The following is a 26,010-nucleotide window of genomic DNA, read 5'->3' on the forward strand; positions in this document are numbered from 1 at the left end:
TGGTCCATGATTATCTGGTGTGATTGCTTGTACACCTACTTATATAATATATATATATATATATATATTAAATATATATGTGCATGACATGTCATATTAGGAGACCAAATCAAAATCCCCTCTGTCGATAATATTAAGTCGGTAAATGTGAGACAATTAGATTGACCCACATGGCCTTCCATCGTTATAGTTAGGGATCGATTCTCGTATCATCAAAGGCAATATGTTGACTATGACGAAACATTCTCACTTATAACCATGCTAAAATTCATTTGAATTCTATTGACTATTACAATACACTATGATTATGAGATATGACAAATGAACGTGAAAACCGCGTTCCTTAATGGCAACCTCGAGGAGGAGGTATATATGATATAACATGAGGGATACGTGTCCAAGGACTGCCCAAATAAGGTGTATAGTTTGCTTAGATCCATTTATGGATTAAAGCAAGCTTTCCGAAGTTGGAACATAAGATTTGATGAGGCAATTAGATCTTATGACTTTGTTAAGAATGAAGATGAGCCTTGTGTGTACAGAAAGATAAGTGGGAGCGCTATCATCTTCTTAGTATTATATGTGAGTGACATCCTAATAATTAGGAATGATATAGGAATTCTATCCATGGTAAAGACTATTGAATCTCAAATTTTGATGATGAAACCAATTGATAGTATTTATGATTTAATCTGTGTTTTGAGTAACACAGGACGCTTCGATCAGGGAGAGACAATTAAAGCAGGAAGAATCATATTAGGCCAGAGAAAAACATGTCAGAAGATTGGACGTCGAGCTGAAGGATCGATCGACGTATCGACAGAAGGCTTCAAGCCATGAGTTCGGGCATCAGGCCAAGAAGAGCGGATATAATGCTAAGGAAATCGGAGTTGCAGTGGTCAACTAGCCGATTGGGCAATAGGCCGCAAGAGAGGACGATGCGCCGAACAATCGGACGAGGCGTCGATGGACCAATGACGTGCCGGACAACATCTGATTAACTTAGTATTAATTATCTAGATCGAAGTAGGTTTTATGTGTGCAGGATTAACTACAATAGCAAGGCATAAAACAAAATAAAGTCTCGTAGTCAAGGACGCGATTTCGTTGGGAGTTCGAGAGTTCGTCGGAAGTTTTGTCGGAATTAACCGAGAAGTCTAGGAGCTTGCCAAAGAAGCTCATCGGAACTCACCAAGAAGATCGTCGTGAAGTCCCGGAACTTGCTAGGAGTCCGCTGGAACATTGCCAAGAGATCGTTGAAAGTTCGCCCGAAGATCGTCAGAAGCTCGCCGGAAGAAACCTAGACTTACATACTTGTTTAGTTTAGTAATTGCCTTAGATTTCGTAGTTAGCACATAATTGAGATTAGAATTGGGTCAACTCAATTAGGGGCCGGTTAGGCCCATGTATGGACTGTGTTGGGCCTAATGAAAGGCCCAAACATTGACCCAACAGATGACACCATCGTGGCATAGTCTTCGAGACTATGTCAGGAGGTGGTACCGCCCAATGGCAATATCAGGCGATAGTACCGCCCAATGGCAGTGCTGTAAGCGGTGGTACTGCTAGGACCTAGGAAACCTAGGATGAGATATTTTTAGGCTCGAAGTTTGAATCAACTTGAGGCCTATAAATATCCCTCTCATCCTTGGTTAACTTACACAAGCACAGAGAGCTTAAAAGTGGGAAAACGTTGTTGCAATCGCTTGAGAGATCCCCTCCTCTTGTCTAAGTTTAGAATTCTGTTTAGGAGGAATGAGTGCTTGTAAAGGTTGTCTCCTAAACCGATGAAATAAGAAGAGGGGTGTAAAATGTGGTTGGTCTTTGCCTATTGAAGGAAGACCAATAGTGGATGCCAGTGGCCTCGACGGAAGAGGAATCAGCAGAGTGAATGTAAGTCACGACGACCGAACCACTATAAACTCGATTTGCATTTCTATTTGTGCAATTTACCTTTATTGTAAACTTACTTGCTTTACATCCACTACGTTCTTCCATACGTTTTTAATTTTAAGTATCTTTCCGAAATTGGCTTTAATCGAACGAGAGATTTCGAATTAACGTAATTTTTACTGCTGCATTAATTCACCCCCACCACCCCCCCTCTTAGTGTCAACTCGTTCCTAACAGTTGGTATCAGAGCCTCATTATTTCTCATCTGGTTTAACACCCAAGAGAAATGGTTCTTTTCGGCTTTCAAGAGGGTCACTCTCTTATTTGTCCTCCCATGTTTAGTGGGACGGACTACACATATTGGAAAACTCGAATGAGAGTTTTCTTGCTTTCTTTGGATTTGAATTTATGGAATATTATCGAAAGTGGTTTTCAAAAGTCTTATACTCCAATGAAAGAATGGAATGATTCGGAGAAGAAAACTTTTTCCTTAAATGCTAGAGCTATGAACGCTCTATTTTGTGCTTTGGATAAAACTAAGTTTAATCGGGTTTCTACTTATGAAACGGATTTCGATATATGGCACACTCTCAAAATCACACACGAAAGCACTAGTAGAGTAAAAGATTTTAAGATAAATCTTTTAATGCATGATTTTAAATTTTTTCGAATGAAGCCAAGCAAAATCGTTGTTGACATGTACTTGTTTTACGGATGTTGTCAATGGTTTAAAAGCTCTTGGCAAATGCTTTTATAACCTTGAACTTGTGAACAAAATTTTACGATCTCTTTCTAAAACTTGGGATCCTAAAGTAATGACCATTCAAGAGGCCAAAGATTTGAATACTTTTTCGATCGAAGAACTTATCGGGTCTTTGATGACCTACGAAATGACCAATCTAACATAAAACGAACATGAAAACAATATTCTAAAGAACATGAAGGATTTGACACTTAGAACAAATGAAGACCACTCGAGCGAAAGCTCAAGTGATGATGAACTTGAACTTCTCATTATAAAACTTAAAAAATTCATTAAATAAGAATTAAAAAATAAAAATAAACTTAAAAAGAAGGTGCCAAAGAAGAAGAAAGCACTCAGAGTGACTTGGGATGAAACGAGTGTATCCGAAGACGATGAGCTAACCAACAAAGGCGAGGTGGCAAACTATGCCTCAACGACTTTCGACAATAAGGTAACCAAAACCCCTTTGCCTTATTTCAAAATTACTTATGCTTTTCATGAGTTATTTTTAAATTAGTTAGTAAAAATAAAAAATAAAAATTATAAAAAGGTTATATCATGCTTTATTTTATTTTGAGAAAATGATAATAAAAATTACATGTTTTATGATAAATGAATAAAATGTTAATATAATGCTTGTAGAGCTAATAAGATTAACCTTATGTATGTGTTTAAGAAACATGAATGTGTATCTAAATTGACGATTTTCGAATATGATTAAAAATGCTTCATGTTTAATGAAATCAATTTCGATGATTTAATGATGCATAATGATGTAATTATGTAATAAAAATATTAAAAGTTTTGATATATACTATGCATGAGATTTAGAAATGATGCATGATGATTTTTGTGATTTATGCCTTATTGATCTTTATCGTAATAAATCTTACACTTTCAGTTTTAAACAACGTTGATGCATGTTTTTATTAGGCATGCTTGTAGGAAATCAAATCACTTAAATTGAAACAAATAAAAAGAGGAAAACATTTTTCCTGAATTTTTTTTTTCTCTATTGATTTTAATGAATCTATTTGATCATTTTTATGAATCTCTTAAAAGTGACTTTGGTGATTTGACAAGTTGAATTAGTTGAAAATAAATTATGATTTTTCTCTTGATTATAACTTATGGTATTTCTTATATGAATCATCATCTTGATTTCTCGATATTTGATACTATCATAATGTGAAATATTTATGATTTGGAATGATACATGAAATACTTATGATTTTATTATGATATGATGTATTACATATGATGTGAATCATGATTAAAATTGCTTTGACTTGAATTCAATTTGAATTCAAGGTTTATCTCAATTATGATATATTGTAATAAGAATGACACTTTATCTTTGTTATAATTTGAAAATTGATATAAAGGGAAATAAATTATACCATTGCTTTATTATTCCCCTCATTTTGCGAATGACAAACGGGGAGAAAGGTTTGCTAGTGTGCACATCTTAAAAGAGAAATATTTGCTAGCTTGCACAATTCAAGAAAATGCAAAAATATGCTAGCTTGCTCATATCAAAAGAGAAGCAAAAATGCAAACTTGCAAAATTTATAATCTTGCACATCTTTAAAGTTAATGATGATTTGGTGATTATACATGTTGTAAAGTGATATAAAATCTGCTAGCTTGCATGTTCTAATATGATGTAACACTTGCTAAATTTGCTAGCTTATAAACTGTAATGATGATAAAACTTGAGATTATGTTTATTATGCAATGTTGTAAAGCTTATGTCTAACAACTTGATAGTTGCACTTCTCTTTTTTGTTGATGACAAAGGGGGAGAAGTATGATATTGTGCATAAGTTTATAATAACATGTTGCTTGGATTTTTGAATCCGAGAGTTCTATCAATATGGCATATTGATAGGGGGAGTTTGTTTAAACTCCGTCATCAATTGGTTATCATCATAAAAAAAAGGGAGATTGTTGAATCTCGAATTTTGATGATGAAACTAATTGATAGTGTTTATGATTTAATCTGCATTTTGAGTGATGCAGGATGTTTCAATCAGGAAGAGACAATTAAAGCAGGAAGAATCATGTTGGGCCGAAGAAAAACATGTTAGAAGATTGGACATCAAGCCGAAGGATCGGTCGGCGTATTGACAGAAGGCTTCGGGCCATGAGTTCGGGCATCAGGCCAAGAAGAGCGGATATTGCACCCAGAAAATCAAAGTTGCGGAGGTCAACTGGCCGATTGAATAATAAGCCGCAAGAGAGGGCGATGCGCTGAACAATCGTATGAGGCATCGATGAACCAATGATGTGCTGAACAACATCTGATTGGCTTAGTATTAATTGACTGGGCGGTGGTACCGCCTAGTGACAATACTACAGGCGGTGGTACCGCCCAACAAAAGTGGTGGTACCGCCAAGACCCGGGAAACCCGGGATGAGACATTTTTAAGCTCCAAGTTTGAGTCAACTTGAGGCCTATAAATACCCCTCTCATCCCTGGTTAACTTACATAAGCACGGAGAGCTTAAAAGGGGGAAATACTATTATAATCACTTAAGAGATCCCCTCCTCTAGTCTAAGTTTAGAATTTTATTTAGGAGGAGTGAGTGCTTGTAAAGGTTGTCTCCTAAACCTATGAAAAGAAGAAGATGGGTGTAAAAGGTGGTTGGTCTTCGCCTATTGAAGGAAGACCGATAGTGGATGCCAGTGGCCTCGACAGAAGAGGAATCGATGGAGTGGATGCTAGTGGCCTCGACGGAAGAGGAATCGACGGAGTGGATGTAGGTCACGACGACCGAACCTCTATAAACTCAGTTTACATTTCTATTTGTGCAATTTACCTTTACTACAAACTTACTTTACATCTATTCTGCTCCTCCGTATGCTTTTAATTTTAAGTATCTTTCCGAAATCGGCTTTAATCGAACGAGAGATTTCAAACCGATGTAATTTTTACCACTGCACTAATTCACCCCCCCCCCCTAATGCCGACTCGTTCCTAACAAAGACTTGATTATCTAGACACTTCTCCATGAAAGACTTAGGAGAAACATCCTATATATTAGGGATTCAGATCTATAAAGATAGATCCAAAAGGATGCTTGGCTTGTCCCAGTCCAGGTACATAGATACCATTGTCAAAATGTTTGACATGAAAAATTCCAAGAGATGTCTCATACCGATGAGACATGAGATATCGCTTTGTAAGAGAATGTCCCTAAAGACTTTGAATAAAGGGCGAACATGGATAGGATATCCTATGCCTCAATGATAGGATCTATCATGTATGTCATACTATGTACTAGGCCTGATATAACACATGCTCTGAGTGTCACGTGCAAGTATCAGGCGGATCGAAGCTTTAAGCACTAGAAAGCAGTAAAGTATATCCTTAAGTATTTGAGACTAATTGAGGATCTTTTATGGGTTTATAGAGGTAGTAGCCTTAGGGTTTAAGGCTACACGGACTCGAGTTTCTAATTCGATGTCGATGATAGAAAGTCAAATTCAAGGTATGTGTACACCCTGAATGGAGGAGCAGTATGCTAAAAGAGTTCCAAGGAAGATACTACTATCGATTTTACTACAGAGGCGGAGTACATTACTGCAGTAGAGGTATTGAAAGCGGGAGTCAAGATAAAGAAGTTCATCACAAATCTAGGAGTCGTGCCGGGCAACGAGGAGCTGATTCCCTTATATTGTGATAACAACGGTGTGATTGCTCAAGCGAAGGAACCCAAGTCTCATCAGAAGTGTTCTGAGGAGGTTCTAGCTCATTAGAGAGATCGTGGCCCGAGGAGATGTAGTAGTAGAAAGAATTCCATCCGAAGATAATATTGCATATCCACTAACAAAGCCATTGTCTTAGATTATCTTTGAGTGTCATAGGAGTCTGATAGAGATCAGACACAAAGGTAATTGGCTTTAGGTCAAGTGGGAGATTGCTAGTCATATGTGCTCTACAAGCCAATAATATGAGTAATGACACATGTGACTTGACATGTAGTGTTTTTACTTATTATTATTATTTGATATTTTATCACTTTATATTGCATATTGTTTGAATATATTGTGATGTCCATGGATCTGTACAATGAGAATTAGATTATGATGAGATCACGATAATAAGATCGATTCGCTTTTAAACACAGATCCTAAATAATCTCGGTCATAAGTTACTCGAGAGGGACATTGAGATAACCGGATAGACTGGTGTGTTGTATACCCATCCATATGATAAATGCAGTTGGTCTCATAGCTATTCATGTTGGGACACTAGAGATACAGTACAGGTGCTCATTGGAGAATGAGTTCACTAATTGATCCGCTTACAGAATGCTGGATGGTTGATGATGCCTTATTGTCAGACAGTGATTCCGTAGTCCCAATGGTGTATCTGGTCCTTAGACTTGAGATACTAAGGATGTTCTGTATGAGTACTCCACTTTTTGATACTGGACTTTTAAGTTTAGAGGTTTCAGATATAGCATAGTTGGTTATCGAGAGTAGTAGTCAACCTTACGGAGATTATTGAGTGTCGATAGAGGATCATCTACTCTCGATGTCATGAGATAAATATCCCACGTGTTCTTGCTCAGACAAATCCATGGCCAGGGTCATTCGGATTGAGAGAGAAAGAGTTCTCCGAGAGGATCTGATTAGAGTGAGATTCGAGTAGAAACCGTATGGGTTTGACAGTACCATGCTCGGTATACAATCTCTGGGATATTAGATAGATGATGGACTATAAGTATATGGTAATTGAGTATAAGCAGGTCCAATGGATTGAATTCTCCTGTATCGTTTGGGGACTACGACATAGTGGCCTAGTACGTCTGCTTTCGATGAGTCGAATGAATTATTATGGAGATAATAATTCACCGAATCAAAAGGAGTTTTGACATGTATGACTTAGAGCCAGCTCGATATTGGGCCTAGAGGGTCACACATATATGGTAGGCGTTACGATGAGTAGAGGTTTAGATATGAGATATCCATCGGAGCTCCTATCTTATTGGATATCCAATAAGCCCATGAATTATTGAATCCTATGTGTAAGATCCAATAAGAGCTAATAAGAAATTATTGGATAAAGATTCACTAATCTAAAAGTTTTGGGTAGTTGGATGGAGATCCAATACCGAATAAGGTAGGATCCATTCATGTTATGTTGATAGGGGATCTCTATAAATAGGAGGAAACCAATGATTCATAGGCTATAGCCTCTTTAGGTTGTCATCTCCTATTTACCTCCCCTTCTCCTCAGATAGTATGCCTAGAGTTTTGAGGAGCATCGTCGCAGTCCTATTGTATGGATCACCGCTAGAGATGAGGACACTTGGACCTTATTCATCCTCTCCTAGAGATCTATAGGATTTAAGGATATATAATCTTCCTATGTAACATAATCTTTAATATATATAGTTTTAAGTTTCGTAGATTTTGCGCACCAATCTTCGTATGACGACAAACATATTTTTGAAAAATTTAGAGATTTTGATTTATGTTCTTCCGTTGCGCATGTGATGTCGCCCCCTAAATTTTCCTATTTGTATCGCCAATGTTAGGCAGTGATACCGCCCTAACATAGTCTCATAGACTATGTTAGACGGTAGTACCACCTAGTGTCAATGTTACAGACGGTGGTACTACCTAACATAGACAGTGATATCGCTAGTACCTTAAAATTCTAGGGTTTTAAATTTTAGCTCTATTTTTTAAAGTCATTTGGGGTCTATAAATACTTCATTACTTCCTACTAGGGTAAGTAGAAAAAGAGTGAAAATGGGTAAAGAATCCTTATGAAAAAAGAGTTATAATCTCTTTTTAAGTGTAGAGTCTCTTTCTCCTAGTGTTTATAGATAAGTCTTTCTAAGGGAGGAGTGAGCTCTTAGTATAAAAAAGAGAGGTGTAAAGGTTCTCTCTTGAGCTTCTAAAAATAAAAAAGAATTATAAAGAAGGTAGTTGATTTTCGTTCATTGAACGAAGATCGTTAGTGAATGTCAATAGCCTCGACAGAAGAGGAATCAGGAGTGGACATAGGTTGTGACGACCGAACTACTATAAATTTAGTATGTATTTTTGTTCTACTTTTCATTGCCATTACTAATTAATTTAATTGTTTACTACTCTTACTTGCATTTTAAGTTAAATATATTTTCAATACGGGTTTGAGCGAATGAAGTTTTTAAATCGATGCAATTTTATGAAAGCACTAATTCACCCCTCCCTCTTAGTACCATTTTCGATCCTAATACTTTCTTAAACAAACATTTTTATGAAAAAATAGACATCTTGTAGTGTGTCAAATTTTTTTTTCAAAAGACTTTATTGGTCTTCAAGGATCCTTTTATGCACTATGTTTGATATCAAGGAAAAGCGATTATGGGTTCAAGGGGGTACTATGAAGAAATGAAAATGCCACTTTCTAAATTTCTGACAATATTATTATTATTTTTTGTCTCAACCATACATGATCCATATAAACTAATTATCAAACTATTATTTCTATTTTTTGGATTATCTTTCTAAGTGTACTAATAAATTCTTCATGGTAAGGAATCAAATGCTAGAGAATTCATTTATAATAGATATTTTTACTAAGAAATTGGATACCATAGTCCCAATTATTCCTCTTGCTGATCATCGTCTAAAGCTAAATTTTGTATTGTATTCGGGCATCCTATTAGTAAGCCGATTTAGATCGATTTCTCATATTGTGATATTATTAATCGATTTGGTCGGATATATAGAAATCTTTCTCAGGATTCTTAAAAAAATAGAGTTTATATCAAATGAAGTATATATTTCGACTTTCGTGTGCTAAAACTTTGGCTTGTAAACATAAAAGTACGTAGTTTTTTTTGCAAAGATTAAGTTTAGGATTATTAGAAGAATTCTTTAAGGAAGAAGAGCAAGTTCTTTCTTTGATCTTCCCCAAAATAACTTCTTTTTATTTACATGGATCATATAGAGAACGTATTTGGTATTTGGATATTATCCATATCAATGACTTGATAAAAAATTTATAATAAATTAGGCATAAAATGATATAATAAAAATAGAAGATATAATATAAATGATCTATAGATATAGAGATCAAGAGAAAAAAAATATTCACGAATTCTAATTCTAAAATGCTCGTATAAGTAGTATAGTATAAGTAGTATAGTGGTTGAATCAATTGAGTAGTCAAAATTCCCATACTTTCTTCTCTTTTTTTTTCTTAAGAAAGTCGTATGCAATGAAACACAGTTGGGGAGGGATTTTTTTCGACTATTTTATTTAGAGAAAGTCGTAAGCAATAAAACAAGGAAAAATTATCTATTAGAAACAAAATAAGAGATATGAGACATGAATATTTTATTTATATAAAATTCTATTTCGACTATTTGAACTTTCTTTCCCTCCTATATATATATGCGATTATACTTGAAAAACGAATAAAGATTAATTTAATTTTATCATTTTAGGTTAAGTTCAGCATTGACTATAACATGCACAAAACTCTTTAACTATTATAAAGTCTCCTCCCAAACATCTACTCGTCTAAACGAATATTGTGACATGAAAATGTGTGATTGTGGAGAAAATCTAAAGACTCAATTTTGACGTTTAGAGAACTAAAGATCACAAGTTAATTTGCAGTACGTTCAGTGAACCAGGCGGAACTCGAGTCACTCAAACCAGCCATTCCCTGAGCATTAGATCATAAACTCATCGTGGGTCCCACTGTATCCTGCACGTTGATCGTTGGAACGCACTGTTGCGTGCTGTGCATCGTAAACTGAATCCGCACCCCTTTCTTGGAGGCAAAATGGATACACCAGAATTCAAAACCATTTCAAAAGAACGACTCCCGGGCAAAAAGAGCCGTCGGTTCGGATCGCAAATCACAACGGCCTAATTGGACCGGTCCAATGCATTGATGGAGGATCAGTGGACCAGATCCTCCGTTTCCGCATCCGTTAAAGCAATAAACCCGGTTCGGAATACGGTTCATTTAACGTCCAGATTCCAAAATGGGGGCCGGGTCGGCTCTTTCTTTCCCACGTTTACCTCTTCTTTTCTAGTAGGGTGCAAGGGTTAGGGCTTCAATATTTCCTCTTCCCTCTATTTTAACCCCATTTCATTTCTCTTTCTCTCTCTCCGGTGGCGTTGCATCTGAACCCTGGTACGCCTCTTCGTGGCCCTCGTCTCTTGTGGATCTTTCGCTTCGTAGGGTTTCTTGAATCGACGTTGTCTGCTCTTCGGAGGATGCTTTGATGCGTATCTGGTTATTGTATGTAAAGATAAGCAGTGCATGTTCTTATCGTTGATTAGGACCAGAAGGAAGCTTTAGGAATATTGTTTGCCGTTGCTATCCTTTGGATTGGATGGTTTTTTTATGATCTGCTTTTGTTTGAACTTATGGGTGAAGCTTGATTCTTGCATCGGCGACCTTGTTCTGTTTTTCTGGTTCATGTGAAGGGTTCCTTTCTTTTCTCATCACCGCACATAGATGGTGAAAGTAATGAACTTTTTAATCCCCGTTTATTGTTAAAACAAGCTTTATAGGGTTGTCGAGTCTGCGTCACTGATCTACCAATACATGGTGAAAGTAATGAACTTCATAGAACGACATCCATCTCTTCTCGAGCAACATCAATGTTACCATGGTTGTATTGATAGATGGGTTGTGGGTTTTCATTAGTCGACTGCTGGAGTGCAAAGAAGCCGACTTTCTACTTAATTTGGCTGTTTTAGGTCTTTAATAGTGTAATCCATGACATGTTCACTTCTGGTGGACAACGTAGAGATGAATACGCTGGGAGGATTTAACTTTGTAAAGGAAATAGTTAGTAGCAAGGTTCGTCTTACCGTATCGTACCAGCATTTTGACTCGGGCTCGATACGGTATGGTACCAGTGTACTGAATAATACATCAGGGCGGATCGAACGGTACACTCTAATGTACCGAGTATTTTTATATTTTTTTCATACTATAACAGTATTACAATATATCACTATATTACTGTAGCAAGACGGACCGAGCGATACATCATAATAATACAGTATAATATTGTAGCACTGTAGCGGTACCGGGATTGTGAAAAGGTTTTACCGGTTCAATCTCTTCTTTTTTTTTTGTGAATTTGTGGAGTTACTAAAAATGATAATAAAAGAAATATTTTCATTAATGAAAAATTATATATAGACTTGATATAATATAAAAATGAAAGATAATCGTTTAAAATGTTATAAACATGTATCAAGGAGACTTGTAGATGTTGTAGTCAGCAGAATTGAAACAATTACTACTATTGGTTTGATAAGAGAAGAGATAGAACGAGACGTAAATGGATGCTTCTAGAAACACAAAATAAAGATTTAGAAATTTTAATTTAATCAATGATACGATTTTCCACATAGTTCAATGGCAGTAAAAGACCATTTGGGACGTTATGGTTTTATTATTGTTATTGTTGTATTTCTTTTCTTTTTGGTCTACATGAAGGGCACTTCTAGGGCTTAAATTTCTTTTGGTCAAAATTATTAGGAAAAAGCATTTTGTTCCTTACTTTTGCATATTTCAATTTGTTTTAAACAATCTGATATCTTTGTGGAGAAAACAAAGATTTTTGCCATAGCATATCTAGTGGACAAAACCTGTAGTTACAAGTACCATTTATGAAGATTTATCAGCATTCTAGACCTCTTTGGATTCTGTGGCACTATGCATACCTTCGTTCTTGTATATGCCCAAGTGCAGTGTTTGGTTTTGTTCATATGGTCTCAAATGGGAACTCTATGCTTTCTGTGCTTTGTTGCTTGTGTTACTTGTCTTATCTGTGTAGGACACTTTGTTGCTTGTCTTTTTGGCTTTGATTCACTTTTTCTGTTCTGATGATTCATGCTGGAATGTTCCTTTTTACATCCTATCAATCGAACATCTTTTTCATAGACATAAACATCTGCCATTTTGCCACTTCTTTTCACATGTTGTAAAACAGAAGTTCGGATTTCGATATGGATGGTTCTCAAGAATTTGATCCTCATCCATTCACGATCAAATTATGGCCGCCCAGTTCAAGCACAAGAACGATGCTTGTGGAAAATATGACCCAGAATCTCTCCTCGGAATCGATCTTCTCCAGGAAGTACGGCCTGTTGAGCAAAGAAGAGGCTCATGAGAATGCTAAGCGAATCGAGGATGAATGCTTTGTTGCTGCCAGTAAACATTTTGAAAAAGAGCCTGATGGTGTTGGAAGTTCTGCAGTTCAATTCTATGCTAAACAAACCAGCAAGCTGATGTTGGAAGTGCTTAAAAAAGGCCCTAAACCCAAAGATGGTGAAATGGCAGCGGTTGATAGACCTGTTAAATCTGCTGAAGTTGTGTTTGATATTTCAGGGGGTACTAGGGCATTTATTGATGCTGAGGAGGCCAGAAAACTTCTTAGCCCACTAACTGAGCAAGGAAACTCATTCAGAAAGATATGCCTCAGCAACAGAAGCTTCGGTATCGATGCAGCTCATGTTGCAGGGCCTATTCTGGCCTCTCTCAAGGAGCAGCTGGCTGAAGTAAATCTATCAGATTTTATCGCAGGAAGACCAGAGGAAGAAGCTCTTGAAGTGATGAGGATATTTTCATCAGCCTTGGAAGGCAGTGTTCTCAGATATCTGAACCTGTCCGACAATGCCCTAGGTGAGAAGGGTGTCCGGGCATTCGAGGCACTTTTAAGATCACAGAAGAGCTTAGAGGAGCTTTACTTAATGAATGATGGAATATCTGAGGAGGCTGCCAAAGCTGTGTGTGAGTTAATTCCATCGACTGACAAGCTTAAGATCCTGCATTTCCATAACAATATGACAGGAGATGAGGGTGCTATTGCTATTTCTGAGGTCCTCAAACGTTCTCCTCTGCTGGAGGACTTCAGATGCTCATCGACCAGGGTGGGCTCTGTGGGTGGAATTGAGTTGGCCAAGGCATTGGAGAGCTGCACTCGTTTGAAGAGGATTGATCTCCGTGATAATATATTTGGTGTTGATGCTGGGATAGCCCTGAGCCAGACACTTGAAAAGCTTGTTCACGTTAAAGAAATCTACCTTAGCTACCTAAATCTAGAAGATGAGGGGGCCATTGCCATCGCTAATGCCCTGAAACAATCTGCTCCTTCTCTAGAAGGCTTGGACATTACTGGAAATGATATCACAGCAAAAGCTGCCCCTGCACTGGCAGGGTGTGTTGCCATCAAGAAGTCACTCAGGATGCTGATCTTGTCTGAGAATGAGCTGAAGGATCAGGGTGCTGTTCTCATTGGCAAAGCATTGGAAGAGGGTCATACACAGCTCAGAGAACTTGATCTGAGCACCAACCTGATACAGAGGGTAGGAGCAAGATGCTTGGCTCAGACAGTGTCAAACAAGCCTGATTTCAAGCTGCTAAACATTAATGGCAATGCCATTTCCGATGAAGGCATCGATGAGGTGAAGGAAATACTAAAGAATGGCAAGAATTCTGTGGACGTGCTTGGACCATTGGATGAGAATGATGTCGAAAGGGAAGGTGAAGAGGACGAAGACGAAGGAGAGAGAGAAGGTGCTACCGAAGAGGAAGAAGGTGAATTGGAGTCAGGACTTCAGCATCTCAAAGTTGAGCAGGACTAGGAGACGAACTGTATGATGCATGAGGTGCAAAATACACTCTTGTTAACTGTTGATGTTACCTCTTGAGCAAGGCCTGTTGTTAGAGCTCAGCAACCTTCCCTCGTACGAGGTAGACGATGCAGGTAACATTGGCTCGACTTCTCCATGTCTTGTATTAACTGCCGAAGTTGATGGTCTGTACTGCACTGGCTTAATGATTTATGTCATGTTTCATGTAGTCGATCCCCCCCATTGTTATCCGTGCAGTGCTTTTCCTAAGACTTAAGATGAGCTAATTTGAACACATTGTGGTTGATCCGTGTTAGCCTTCTTCAAATTCTGATTAGGTTGTTTGAGAAAACTGATAGCTTCTTCAAACTATGATCCACTTTATTTGTGATGTTGGTCCATCGTTGACCACGTGATCCGCCTTGGACGGCGACGTCAGGATCTATTGATGGGTCCAACACTTATGCGGTGCACGTGAATTTGGGGACGGTCTGGTCACCCATGACAGCCAGACGTGAAAGGGCGAGGGTTTATTTGATTATGTTTATTTACGAGAATTGTTTATACTGGAAATTAATTTGTAGGGATACATCTTTATCTGTATGATTTAGTTACCTTAGATCGTCCTTATACTCGGTGGATGACTTGTACAAAACTGTGGCTGGTTGCAGTGTCCAGGGGGAACGACATACCTCTGGAGAAAACTTTGACCGGCGGGTTCGTGGATCCAGCAGACCGACCGACCGCTGGATTTCCACCCGGTGGATTTTGTCGGGATCACGTTGTACGCGAGAATCACGACAATCTACTTACTAATCGTGCGTTGTGGGTTTCTGGGCCGTCCATCACAGTCTGTGACGATAAATAAACAGCACCAATAAAAACACCCCACCTTTTTCAAAGAGACATTGGATCGAGCGTTAGGGATTTATATCCGATCTGGAATCATTGAGTTGGAGCCATTAGGAAACAGTATCCAAGGGTAAATGATGCAGTATCCAATTGGATCGAGAAATAGACTTCCCCCAACTCTACTGTAGTACATGAATGCAGCTGGTGGCCAGCATTACACGACCCACGGGACGCCAAAACTCTATTCAGATTTATGAAGCTAATCGAAGAGGATGAAACATAGGCAGACGAGGCTGATGGAGTTTCGTTTCACTAATCTTTGTTGTCGAGTGACGCCCGTGAGATCGTACAATAATACTCACGAGGTGAGGCAAAATTGGCCAAAGAAACAGATTAGGAACTCCAGATTCCCTCCTACCAAGATAGTAGTTGATCAGTGGGGATGATGAAATTTAGAGATATAGTGCTTTCAGGAATAGTTTTCCTGCTCTCGATTGGATCGCGGAACATTTGGACGAGAGAATCATTGTTCTAACATGTCGACGGCTCTTCTTGGCTTTACTTTTCACTCCGGATGAGTAAAAAGATTACCTTCTCTCTTCTTCTTCTCGGGCATTATTGTGTGGGATTTTGGCCCCTTGCCATTGCCAAGCGTCCCTAACATTTACAGCATCACCAACACTGGTTGGTCATCCACACAGAGAGAGAGAGAGAGAGAGAGAGAGAGAGCTGACACGCTAGACACTGGTTGGTCATCCACAGAGTTAGCTCTCTCTGTCTCTTCCAAATGTTTGCAGGTCTATAGCCAAACGAGAGCATCGGGAAACGTAAACAAGCTATAGTCTTCTTAGAGAAAGAGGGGGAACACTCCCCAACGGTTAGACTCTTCCTTCTCTCTCTCTCTCTCTCCCTTTTTTCGCATCTTGTTCCGAAATTTGTGTGCTTTTTTTTCTCGCCTCTGACACTAGTAGGAGAATGGCTCGAACATTTCTGTTTGTAGACGTACCCTTCTATTTCCTCCTGTCGTCTCTTGATCTCTTCCATCATTGATCTTGAAAGAAATTTCAGGATTTGTTTGTCCCTCTGCCTAATAAAATTTCCATCTTGGAACAGTTAGAACTACTTTCGTGATATTTTGGTCTATTTTTGAGGCTACTGCAAATGCTTCTTTTAGCTTTCTCTACACATTGTAACATTCGCTTCGCTTCCTTTTCCTTCTCTTGTCGAAATATATTAAACGCATGAGTTTCTACAACTTCCGTTTTTGTTTCTTCCTTTTTCCTTTTTGGGAGATGCTTTAGTTTTCGAAGAATCGAATAAAAAATTGTTTTTGAAGTAGGCTTTTGACACAAAAAAAAAAAGATCGAGGTTGGAGAATTTGCGGCCGTACACACTGTATGAGAGTAATAATAAAGTTCTGCGACGATATTGTAAAATTTTAATGTAATTGCAGATTTCTTTCTTTGCCGAATATTATGTTAATTTTTAGATACATGACTTGATTCCTTAGAGAAAAGAACAATTCGCTACTTATATTCGTTATTGAGCCCTTTGATCCTGCTCTTTCTAGACTAGTTTTGTCTATAGCTGTACTGTGAGAAATACTCCACGCATTAGAATCATGAGTAATTATTATTTTTGATTAGTCTATTTAATTTTTGATAGTTTTAGAGACCTATTTGATTGAGCATTTACTCTCTGGATGCATGTTTGCAGATACTAGTATTAGCTGAAACAGGACAAGTCCCAATGGAGATGAGTGAAGTGTCTCTCTGTATGTCTTAATGCTTCAGCTTCCCAATTATTCTAAATTATAGGAAAGAAATACATTTTTAGCATAATTTTGAGTCAGTTGAATTTGGCATTGAGAAGCCGGTGTTTAGGTCCATTTTGTGGCTAAAGTGGAAAGAAGGTAATTTAGAGTTAAATGCTGTTGGTAGGTAAGCAGAGAAGGAAAACTGATCGGACTTGGTGTGATGTATATGTTCTGAACTATGGTATATTCATAGAGGACTCGAACAAAGGATTTAGGATACAGTAGCATTACTCTGATATGTGATACATATTTCCGGGTCATTGATTCTTGCAGGATCCAGCCAATAGTGAGTCTTATCTGACAGGGGTTACTTGCAAAATAAAAATCCTTGTCGATCATGGTTCCCACCAGTTTGTCATTTCAGTATTGTTAAGGGTCATATTTCTTAACTATAAGTTTGTATCTTTCTTAAGATTTTACGGTCTAATGAATTGCAGAGCCGAACTACAGTTATGGATAAAGTGGGAAATGTGGTTGTAGATATTGAGAGCCTAACTCAACCATCAGACAATTGCTCTGGAAGTCCAAAAGTGACAGTGAGTCATCTATATGATTTGTCTGACAATTCCAAATTACTGTGGAAGCAATTTTTTGACATCCCTGTAATAGTTAGGATTTTATAGCGCCTTTGTTGGTTATCTTGATATCTGATGTTTGGTTCTTATCTTCGAAACAGAAAGCTCTATCTCGTAAAGGTTCATGCAGAATGGACAGGCGAAATGGTGAGGAGCAAGAGGCAGATGAGGCCACCAAAAAGCTTGTGGTTAAAGGTATAAGATGCGTATGACTGAAAAAGCTGCTTTTAGAGAGTAATTGATCAGGAGATATTGCACATGCTGTTAGGATAAATGTGTAGCCATATGATGATTTAGCTTCCTTTCTCCCTCTTCTTTTTTTTGCTTTTGTGTTGCATATGGTATTTCATCTACTTTATAAGATACAGAAATTATACACTGTCATAAAATTCAAGTGCATCCTAGAATTTAGCCCTTCTAAAACCTTGCTGACAATCTTGAAATGCATCAGTTGACCTTGACTGTATCATTGTTAGTTCGTGCCGAACATGCCATCTTGTCTGCCAAAGTTGCTGATTTAGTTTACTTCAGCATTTGATCTTGAATTTGCTTCTTGTTTTATGCATGTCTGGTATGTAGTCACAGTAGCCGATAATATGCATTGCCACATCGAGTGATGGTGTCCTGGATCTGATCTTGTTGATTTCCTCCCGTACAGTACTCTATTCCCAATCCGAACAGTTGAAGCAACAACCGATTACCAACAAGTCTCATGTAGGACTTCCAGCTGTGGCAAATGTCTCTAATCTCTCAGATGCTGGAGATGGAAGGACTAGGAAGTTAAATCGCTTCACAGCCATCAACCCAAAAAAGATACTTCTCCTCTTTGCATCAATGTAAGTGTTATGTAATAATCTTGTTTCACTAAGATAATAATTGGTCAATTTGGAGTTGTCACAAGACCATCACTAATTCAACGTGTACATTCCTTCGATTTTTAATTCTTTCCAATTCCCATCATCATGATTAATGGCTAGTTATTTGTTCCATAATTGAGCATATACTGCCGCAGTTGGAAGTTTTATGACTGGTGAAGATAGTGGAAGCTTCTCTAGTTGTGGAAGTTTCTCTAGTCTGGAATCTGCATTTTAGCCTACCTCTGCAATTGCACTTAAAATGTGGCTATAGTTTTACTGTGACTTGCCTGCAGTATCATGGCCAACAATTTTTGGGTTTTTAGAACTAGAAAAATTTTGATCTGAAATAAGCGAAAGTGTAATAAAGGATGGAGAAAGGAAAGAGTATAATTAGTCCTTTATGGCTAATATTTAATTGTCTCTTGCTGATTGAGAACTTCCTGCACTTGTAAGAGATTAGAAATTATTATATGATCGTTGCCTATTCATTAGCATCAGAGCTTTCTACAGTTAAGCCAAACAAACACGGGTCAAGGAAAGGTGATATTAACTTGGTATTTCATGACATATTCATAACTGCCATTAAGCTTGTAGAGCTTCTCTCAACACGGAGCTATCCGGTTGGCCCGGAGTTTAACATAAATTAGATCTTGGGGTGCAGACCATATGCAAAATGCTTTTGATGATATGTGGAACACCGATGCCTCAAAAGCATGTCGGCTAAGGATACTCTTTGCATGCATAAAAGATATTTCTTCATAGTCTTATTACCAAATCATATCATATTTATTCTATATTTGACATCTGCATATTCCCTGTTTGGTCATTTCAGTATTCTGTCATTGCATCTATTTTTCATAGAAGGGCAAAATTAGGAAAGTATATGAGTGCAAATTGATACTCTGCCCCTTTGTTTTGGAAATTGAATCGATACTAGAATATGGTTGCATTTCCTTTTCAGTTGAAATCTATTTTTTCTCTCATAACATATGTCCTAACGGAGGAGGGTTGTCCTGATGGTTGGTTCTTTCATTGATCCTCTGTTCTTATTAGCTCTTGTATGCTTGCAGAGATCTCGAACTAACTGCTGAGTTCAAATCAAATTATAACTGCTATGAGGCACAAAAAAAAAAAAGTTGATTGTAACATCTACCAGACATGTCGAGTCCACCCACATGAGAAAAAAAAAGTGTTTTTGTACTTCTGACTCTTTGTCACGTTAAAAACTTGATCGATTGATGCTTGTTGTTCATCCTAGCTTAATTTTTTGAGAGCTGAAAGCATCATCTTAGGATAATGAACATGACTAATGCTTGCGTATTGTTCACAGGTCTAGCATGGGTACAATCATTCTCATATATTTCACACTTGCTATCTACCTGAGAGGAGCTTAATTACTTCCTAAAATTTGGTTGGCCGATAAGGTCAGCTTTGATTATTTTCTTTTTCTTTCTTTTTTTTTGGTGGAAAGAACCCTCGTAGATACTACGAGTGGAGGATCCAGAAAACGAGAAGCACAACAATACCGCATATAAAACCCGATTTCTGGGTATGTGATCGATGAGCAGGTGGTTGTGGAGGCATTATAATCTGCAAAGCTCTGCCTGGCTGTTTTTAGTTTAGCTTTCTTTTCTAAATATCAGCTTTGAGATCTTGCAATTTGAAGCAAATAATTGTTGTGCAGAACTTCATGCCTTTGACTTCTTTATCTTCCTTTTTGTGAGTCTATGAGGAATTTAACCGTTTTTTTTCTTCACTATCTTGGAAATTTGTCAGCAGTATCTTAGCAGTTGTGGAGATCCTAATAGGAAAAACATGTAAAAGTGGAATAATTTTTTCTCTCTTTGTGTATCAAAATGAGTTTTTCATCAAAGTACCAACTTGATATCAAAATATGAATATCAACTAGAGCAGCATAAACAGTTAAGCAATAAATGAATCATACACTGAGACCAAATTTTTAACGTGAAAAACCCAATGCAAGAAAAACTACGGACCATAGTCCACCTAAAACTTCCACTATCAATAATAATGATAACAGGTTTACAATAAGTCTTCTCTAAAATAACAAGAGGATCACAATAATATCAAGATTATATATCTTGGCTCAAGAATAACATATATTAATCACATAGATGAATCTAATCATAAGAAAATTTGATGTCTTACAAAATGGGTATAGTAGAGAAGTACCTCAGAGAGGGTAAATTTCATATCAACACCGTTAATATTGTAGAGCTTGCTGTAAGGATTCTCTGCATAAAATTTGGGCCAAAACTGACAAAGCTTAACCCTTAATTGTCGAGTAGAAAACTCAAAATCCTAATTTTTCTATCTCCTCTCTCTCTCTCTCTCTTCTTTCCTCTCGTTGTACGCCATCACCACTTGCTACGCAAGCTCGCTGCCCTCTTCTTTTGCCTTTTAATTAATGATTTGAGCTCAAAAGACCTAATTGTCTGCCCACATATGGGTTGGACCCAACAATTCTTCCCCTCCAACTCATATGATGGGCTATATTAAGCCCGCTCTTCGCCTTCATACTTCAAGTTTTTCCTTAGGCAAAGACTTTATCAACATATCTGATTCATTCTCATTGGTACGCACCTCTTCCAAGTGTAATTCTTTTATCTCAAGTATATCACGAATCTAGTGCCATCTCACATCAATATGCTTGGATTTAGAATGATATATTGAATTCTTGGAGAGGTGAATGACGCTCTGACTATCACAGTAAACAGTATATGCTTCATGTTTCAAGCTCAATTCCTGAAGAAATTTTTTCACCCATAAAGCTTCCTTGCAGGCTTCATGGTTAATAGAGCAACACAATGCTGTAACTTAGACTGCCAAGAGACTGCTCCCCTGCAAATGTCATCAAGAACCCGAAGTGGACTTCTTGGAATTAGTATCACCTACTATATAACACATGTTCATCACTGCCAAAACATAAACACAACCTGGAAGTACCTCTTAGATATCTTAATATTCATTTCACTATTGTCCAATGTTCCATACCAGAATTAGAGATAAATCGACTAACAACTTTAACTACATGAGCTATATCTGACCTAATATAAACTATAACATACATCAAACTACCTACTGCAGATGAATAAGACACTCTAGATATTTCTTCTTTTTCTTTTTCACTTGTAGGACATTATTTCGAACTAAGCTTGAAATGACCTACAAGTGGAGAACAAATTGCTTTAGCTTTACTCATGTTGAATCTTTCAAAAACCTTTTCAATGTAGGTCTCCTAAGATAGTCAAATCTTTCTTTTCTTCCTTTCACAAAAATTTTTCATGCCAAGTATTTGTTTCACTGATCCTAAGTTTTTATGGCAAAAGACTTACTTAACTCTCTTTTAAGCTTTTCAATTTTACCAGCATCATGACCAACAATCGGCATATCATCAACATATAATAGTAGAATAATAAAATCATCATCTAAAAATTTCTTCATAAATACACAATGATCAGATATGGTTCTATTATACCCTTGGCTTATCATAAAAGAATTAAACTTCTTATACCACTGTCTAGGTGCCTCTTTGAGTCCATATAAGCTTTTCCTAAGCTTGCACATCAAATTTTCTTTTCCCTTAACTTTGAAATCTTCTAGTTGCACCATGTAAATTTCTTCTTCTAAGTCACCATGAAGAAATGTTGTTTTCACATCAAATTGCTTAACTTCTAAATTTAAGCGGGTAGCTAAACCAAGAACAACACGGATAGAGGACATTTTCACCATAGGAGAAAATATTTCTTCAAAGTCAATATATTTCTTCTGATTGAATCTTTTCACAACTAGTCATGCCTTATATCTTTGTTGTGAGCTATTATTTTCAATCTTCAATTTGTAAACCCACTTATTCTTGAGAGCTTTCTTCTTTTTATACCAAGTTATAGGTGTGATTCTTAAGCAAAGATCTCATCTCTTCTTGCATGGCTTTAACCCACTCATTCTTATACTTATATAGAATAGCTTCTTGGTAAGTTTCTAACTCTCCCCCGTCAATAAGCATAACATACTCATGTGGAGGATATCTAATAGATGGTTGTCGCTCTCTAGTGGATCTTCTCAATGAAATCTCAACTAGTGGTAGAGGTGCTTATTTAGTTGGTTCAACATCATCAATTGTAGGAGTCTCATCACTGACATTCTTACCATAATCTTCTTATTTATATTCCCCATGATCATCATGAACTACAAGTGAAGGAACTGGACTCAAACTCCAAGGAATATAAACAAAAGTTTTTGGCTTATCAACATTATCACCATCATCAAACAATTGGTCTTCAAGAAATATAACATCTCTGCTTCTAATAATCTTCTTGTTCACTGGATCTCATAATCTACCCAAACTCTTCATGATCATATCCTAAGAAGATATATGTTTTTGCTTTATTATCAAGCTTGAACCTTTCATCTTTGGGAATATGAACAAATGCTTTACACCCAAAGACTCTCAAATGATTATAAGATATATATTTTCCTTTCCATACTCTCTCTAAAACATCACCTTTCAGAGGAACCGATGGAGAAAGATTTATCAGGTCAACTATAGTTCTCATAACCTCCCCTCAAAATGACTTAGGTAACTTGGTATGGGAAAGCATACACTTAATCATTTCTTCAATGGTTCTATTCATCCTTTTTGCCACACTATTCTGCTAAGGAGTTTTGGAAACTATTTTCTTAATTCTAATACCATGAAACCTGCAATAATTCTCAAAAGAACCCATGTATTCGCTACCATTATCTTATCGAACACACTTTAGCTTTCTGCTAGTTTTTCTTTCAACACTGACATGAAACTCTTTGAAAACATTGAGTACCTATTCTTTAGATTTCAAAGCAAAAGCTCAATTTTTTCTAGAATGATCATAAATAAAAGTAACAAAATAAAGAGCATCTCCAAGCGTTCTAATTTGCATAGTACAAACATCAGTATGAACTAAATCAATAACATCTGATTTTCTATATTATGGATATATATGAAATCAACTCTATGTGTTTTTTCAGCTAAGTAATGATCATAAGATTCAAGAGATGTACCTTGCAACTCTAGTAAGAATTGCTTTCTAGCAAGAGTTTGAAGTCCTTTTTCGCTAATATGACCAAGTCTCTTGTGTCAAACTTCTATACTTTCACATTTCTGAATTGCATTAATCTCTCCTTTGTGTAGCTTAGCTTCCATGACATAAAAAGAGTTAAACTTCTTTCTTCTTGCTACAATTAGAGAACCTTTAGTGAGTTTCCATTTACTTTCACTAAAATAATATATAAATCTCTCATCATCAAGTTTGCTATAATCAAATTTGCTAGTAGATATCAAGTTAAGACGAATATCTGAAATATGCCTAACATCTTTGAGTATCAATTTGCTCACAATATTGGTCTTCAAGTAAATGTCTCCAATACCCATAATCTTCGACGTACCACTGTTTCCCATTCTAACATTACCAAAATCACCAATAGTGTAAGATATGAAGAAATTATCATGAAAAGTGACATAAAATGAAGTACCAGAGTCAATCACTCAATTACTATCATGAGCTACAAGACTGACACAACCGTCATCACAAACAATAATGATATCATCTTTAGCGTATTTGTCTCTTTTTCATTTTTCTTCCTTTCATTCTGTTCTCGTTTTCAAAACCTACACTCTTTATTCATGTGACCTGACCTATTATAGTGGAAACATTTGATATCTCTTCTAGACTTGGATCTTCCTCTATAACCATGTGGATTTCTACTATGACTTCTTCCTTGCCTTTTTTGTTATTTAGTAACAAATGCCCCAGAAGAAGATTCACCCTATTCTTTCCTTTTGACATCTTTATTTAGCAAATTTTTTTTAACTATATCTATAGTTAGAGTCCCCTTAGGCATGGAGTTACAAATTGTCACCACATACGTTTCTTAACTTTTTGGTAAAGAGCTGAGAAATAATAATTCTTGCATCTCATCATCTATATTCATTTTCATAGCAACTAGCTTATTTGCAAGATTCTGAAATAGGTTTATGTGCTCAATAATATTATCACCATCTTTATACTTCAAATTTACAAGCCTTCTGAGGAGAGAAATTCTATTTCCCATTATCTTTTTTGCAAAGAGATTTTCTAACCTTTGCCAAACAACATCAATTTTGATTTCATCAGAAATATGCTCATGCAAGTTTATATTCATCCATCTTCTAATATTAGCAATAGCTTTTCTATGTTGAACTTCTCATTCTTCATCGTCCATAGTAGAATGTTTATCTTTAACCTTGATAGGCTTATACAAATCTTTACAATAGAGTAAATCTTCCATAATACGCTTCTAAGTGGAATAATTTGATGAGTGTAATTTAATCATACCATCTGACTGCTCCATTTCAATCACACAAGAAAAACTAGTACCAAATAATCTATTGCTTTGATATCACTTGTTAGAAAAAACATGTTAAAGTGAAATAATTTTTTTCCCTCTTTGTGTATCAAAATGGGTTCCTCTACCAACTTGATATCAAAATGTAAATATCAACCGCATAAATAGTAGAGCAATAAATGAATCACACAGTGAGACCAAATTTTTAACATGAAAAACTCAATGCGGGAAAAATTATGTAACTATAGTCCACCTCAAACTTTCACTATCAATAGTAATGATGATAGGTTTACGATAAGTCTTCTCTAAAATAACAAAAGAATTATAATAATATTAAGATCATATATCTTAGCTCAAGAATAACATATCTTCATCACATAGATTTCATCGTAAAAGAATTTTAGGTCTCACAAAATAGGTATAACAGGAAATTACCTTAGAGAAAGTAAACTTCATATCAACACCATTAGGATTATAGAGCTTGTTGCAAAGATTTTCTGCATAAAATTTAGATCAAAATTGATAAAACTTAATCCATCGAGCATAAAACTCAAAATCCTAATTTTTTTATCTCCTCTTTCTGGTTTCCTCTCGTTCTGCACCGGCAGCATTCACTGCGTGCGCTCTCGCTGCACCCTATCGGTCGCTGCCCTTTTTTTTTATCTTTTAATTAATGATTTAAATTCAAATGACCTAATTGTCCAAAAGCACTGGACCCAATAGATCCCATATATCGTGGTGTCTTAAAAGTGGCATCTTAGAAGTGGCGTTCTATAGTTAGAAATCTTCTGCAGCATGTTTGCAGATCTGAGATTTGATCTCAACATCAGTGTCAGAAAAAAAAATTGCTACAGTGACAGTGGATAGAATTTTGGATCAAATAGCTAACTAAGTTCATGAATAATGATGCTTGATGGAATGCCAAGTCGGAGAATTAATATATGTTTCATGAATGGCATTCTCCTACTTTGGTCTCCTCCCGTCTCTCTCTGCTTGTGTTTGTTCGAGATACCCGAACCCGATTTAAACGGGTCGGATGGACCGAACGACCCGACCTGTAACATGCCGACCTCCGATTTCTTTAGCCCGCACGCGATTCCAAGCGTGGAGCGGAGGCCACCGAAGCCAAGCTGTTCCTGCCTTGCAACAACACGTGCCAAGAATCCATAATCGTTGGGTGTCGGATCGTTGCTCGATTGATACCCCCCTTCTAATGGTTGGATGTTCTTTGTGGGCTCCACAACGTTCGATATAGAGGTATGCGTGCGGGTA

General features: G+C 36.9%; 2 protein-coding genes across 3 annotated transcripts; both read left to right on the top strand.

Annotated features, from left to right (window-relative positions):
• The first annotated feature begins 10,657 nt into the window (after positions 1 to 10,657).
• On the top strand, positions 10,658 to 14,486 carry LOC103994469 (RAN GTPase-activating protein 2-like). The gene is made up of 2 exons (XM_009414808.3): positions 10,658 to 10,793; positions 12,613 to 14,486. The coding sequence occupies exon 2, from the start codon at positions 12,629 to 12,631 to the stop codon at positions 14,264 to 14,266; it is 1,638 nt and encodes a 545-aa protein (XP_009413083.2). The 5' UTR covers positions 10,658 to 10,793; positions 12,613 to 12,628; the 3' UTR covers positions 14,267 to 14,486.
• A 1,338-nt stretch (positions 14,487 to 15,824) lies between these two features.
• On the top strand, positions 15,825 to 20,054 carry LOC135587516 (uncharacterized). Of its 2 annotated transcripts, XM_065079036.1 has the most exons (6): positions 15,825 to 15,983; positions 16,823 to 16,880; positions 17,360 to 17,458; positions 17,599 to 17,692; positions 18,156 to 18,333; positions 19,685 to 20,054. In XM_065079036.1, the coding sequence occupies exons 3-6, from the start codon at positions 17,375 to 17,377 to the stop codon at positions 19,746 to 19,748; spliced, it is 420 nt and encodes a 139-aa protein (XP_064935108.1). In that variant the 5' UTR covers positions 15,825 to 15,983; positions 16,823 to 16,880; positions 17,360 to 17,374; the 3' UTR covers positions 19,749 to 20,054. The 2 variants fall into 2 exon arrangements, with proteins under 2 accessions (XP_064935108.1, XP_064935109.1); XM_065079037.1 differs by lacking the exon at positions 16,823 to 16,880 and having other exon boundaries at positions 15,843 to 15,983; positions 19,685 to 19,886.
• The last annotated feature ends 5,956 nt before the right edge of the window (positions 20,055 to 26,010 follow it).

Source organism: Musa acuminata, chromosome BXJ1-8, assembly GCF_036884655.1.
Source record: "Musa acuminata AAA Group cultivar baxijiao chromosome BXJ1-8, Cavendish_Baxijiao_AAA, whole genome shotgun sequence".
Taxonomy (NCBI): Eukaryota; Viridiplantae; Streptophyta; class Magnoliopsida; order Zingiberales; family Musaceae; genus Musa; species Musa acuminata.

What these genes read in the sequence shown, in the direction of transcription:
- LOC103994469 (XM_009414808.3), top strand. Translation starts at nt 12,629, where the DNA reads ATGGATGGTTCTCAAGAATTTGATCCTCATCCATTCACGATCAAATTA.
- LOC135587516 (XM_065079036.1), top strand. Translation starts at nt 17,375, where the DNA reads ATGGATAAAGTGGGAAATGTGGTTGTAGATATTGAGAGCCTAACTCAA. An exon ending in CAAAAAGCTTGTGGTTAAAG is followed by an intron (nt 17,693 to 18,155) that starts GTATAAGATGCG and finishes CCTCCCGTACAG; the next exon opens with TACTCTATTCCCAATCCGAA. An exon ending in CTTCTCCTCTTTGCATCAAT is followed by an intron (nt 18,334 to 19,684) that starts GTAAGTGTTATG and finishes TATTGTTCACAG; the next exon opens with GTCTAGCATGGGTACAATCA.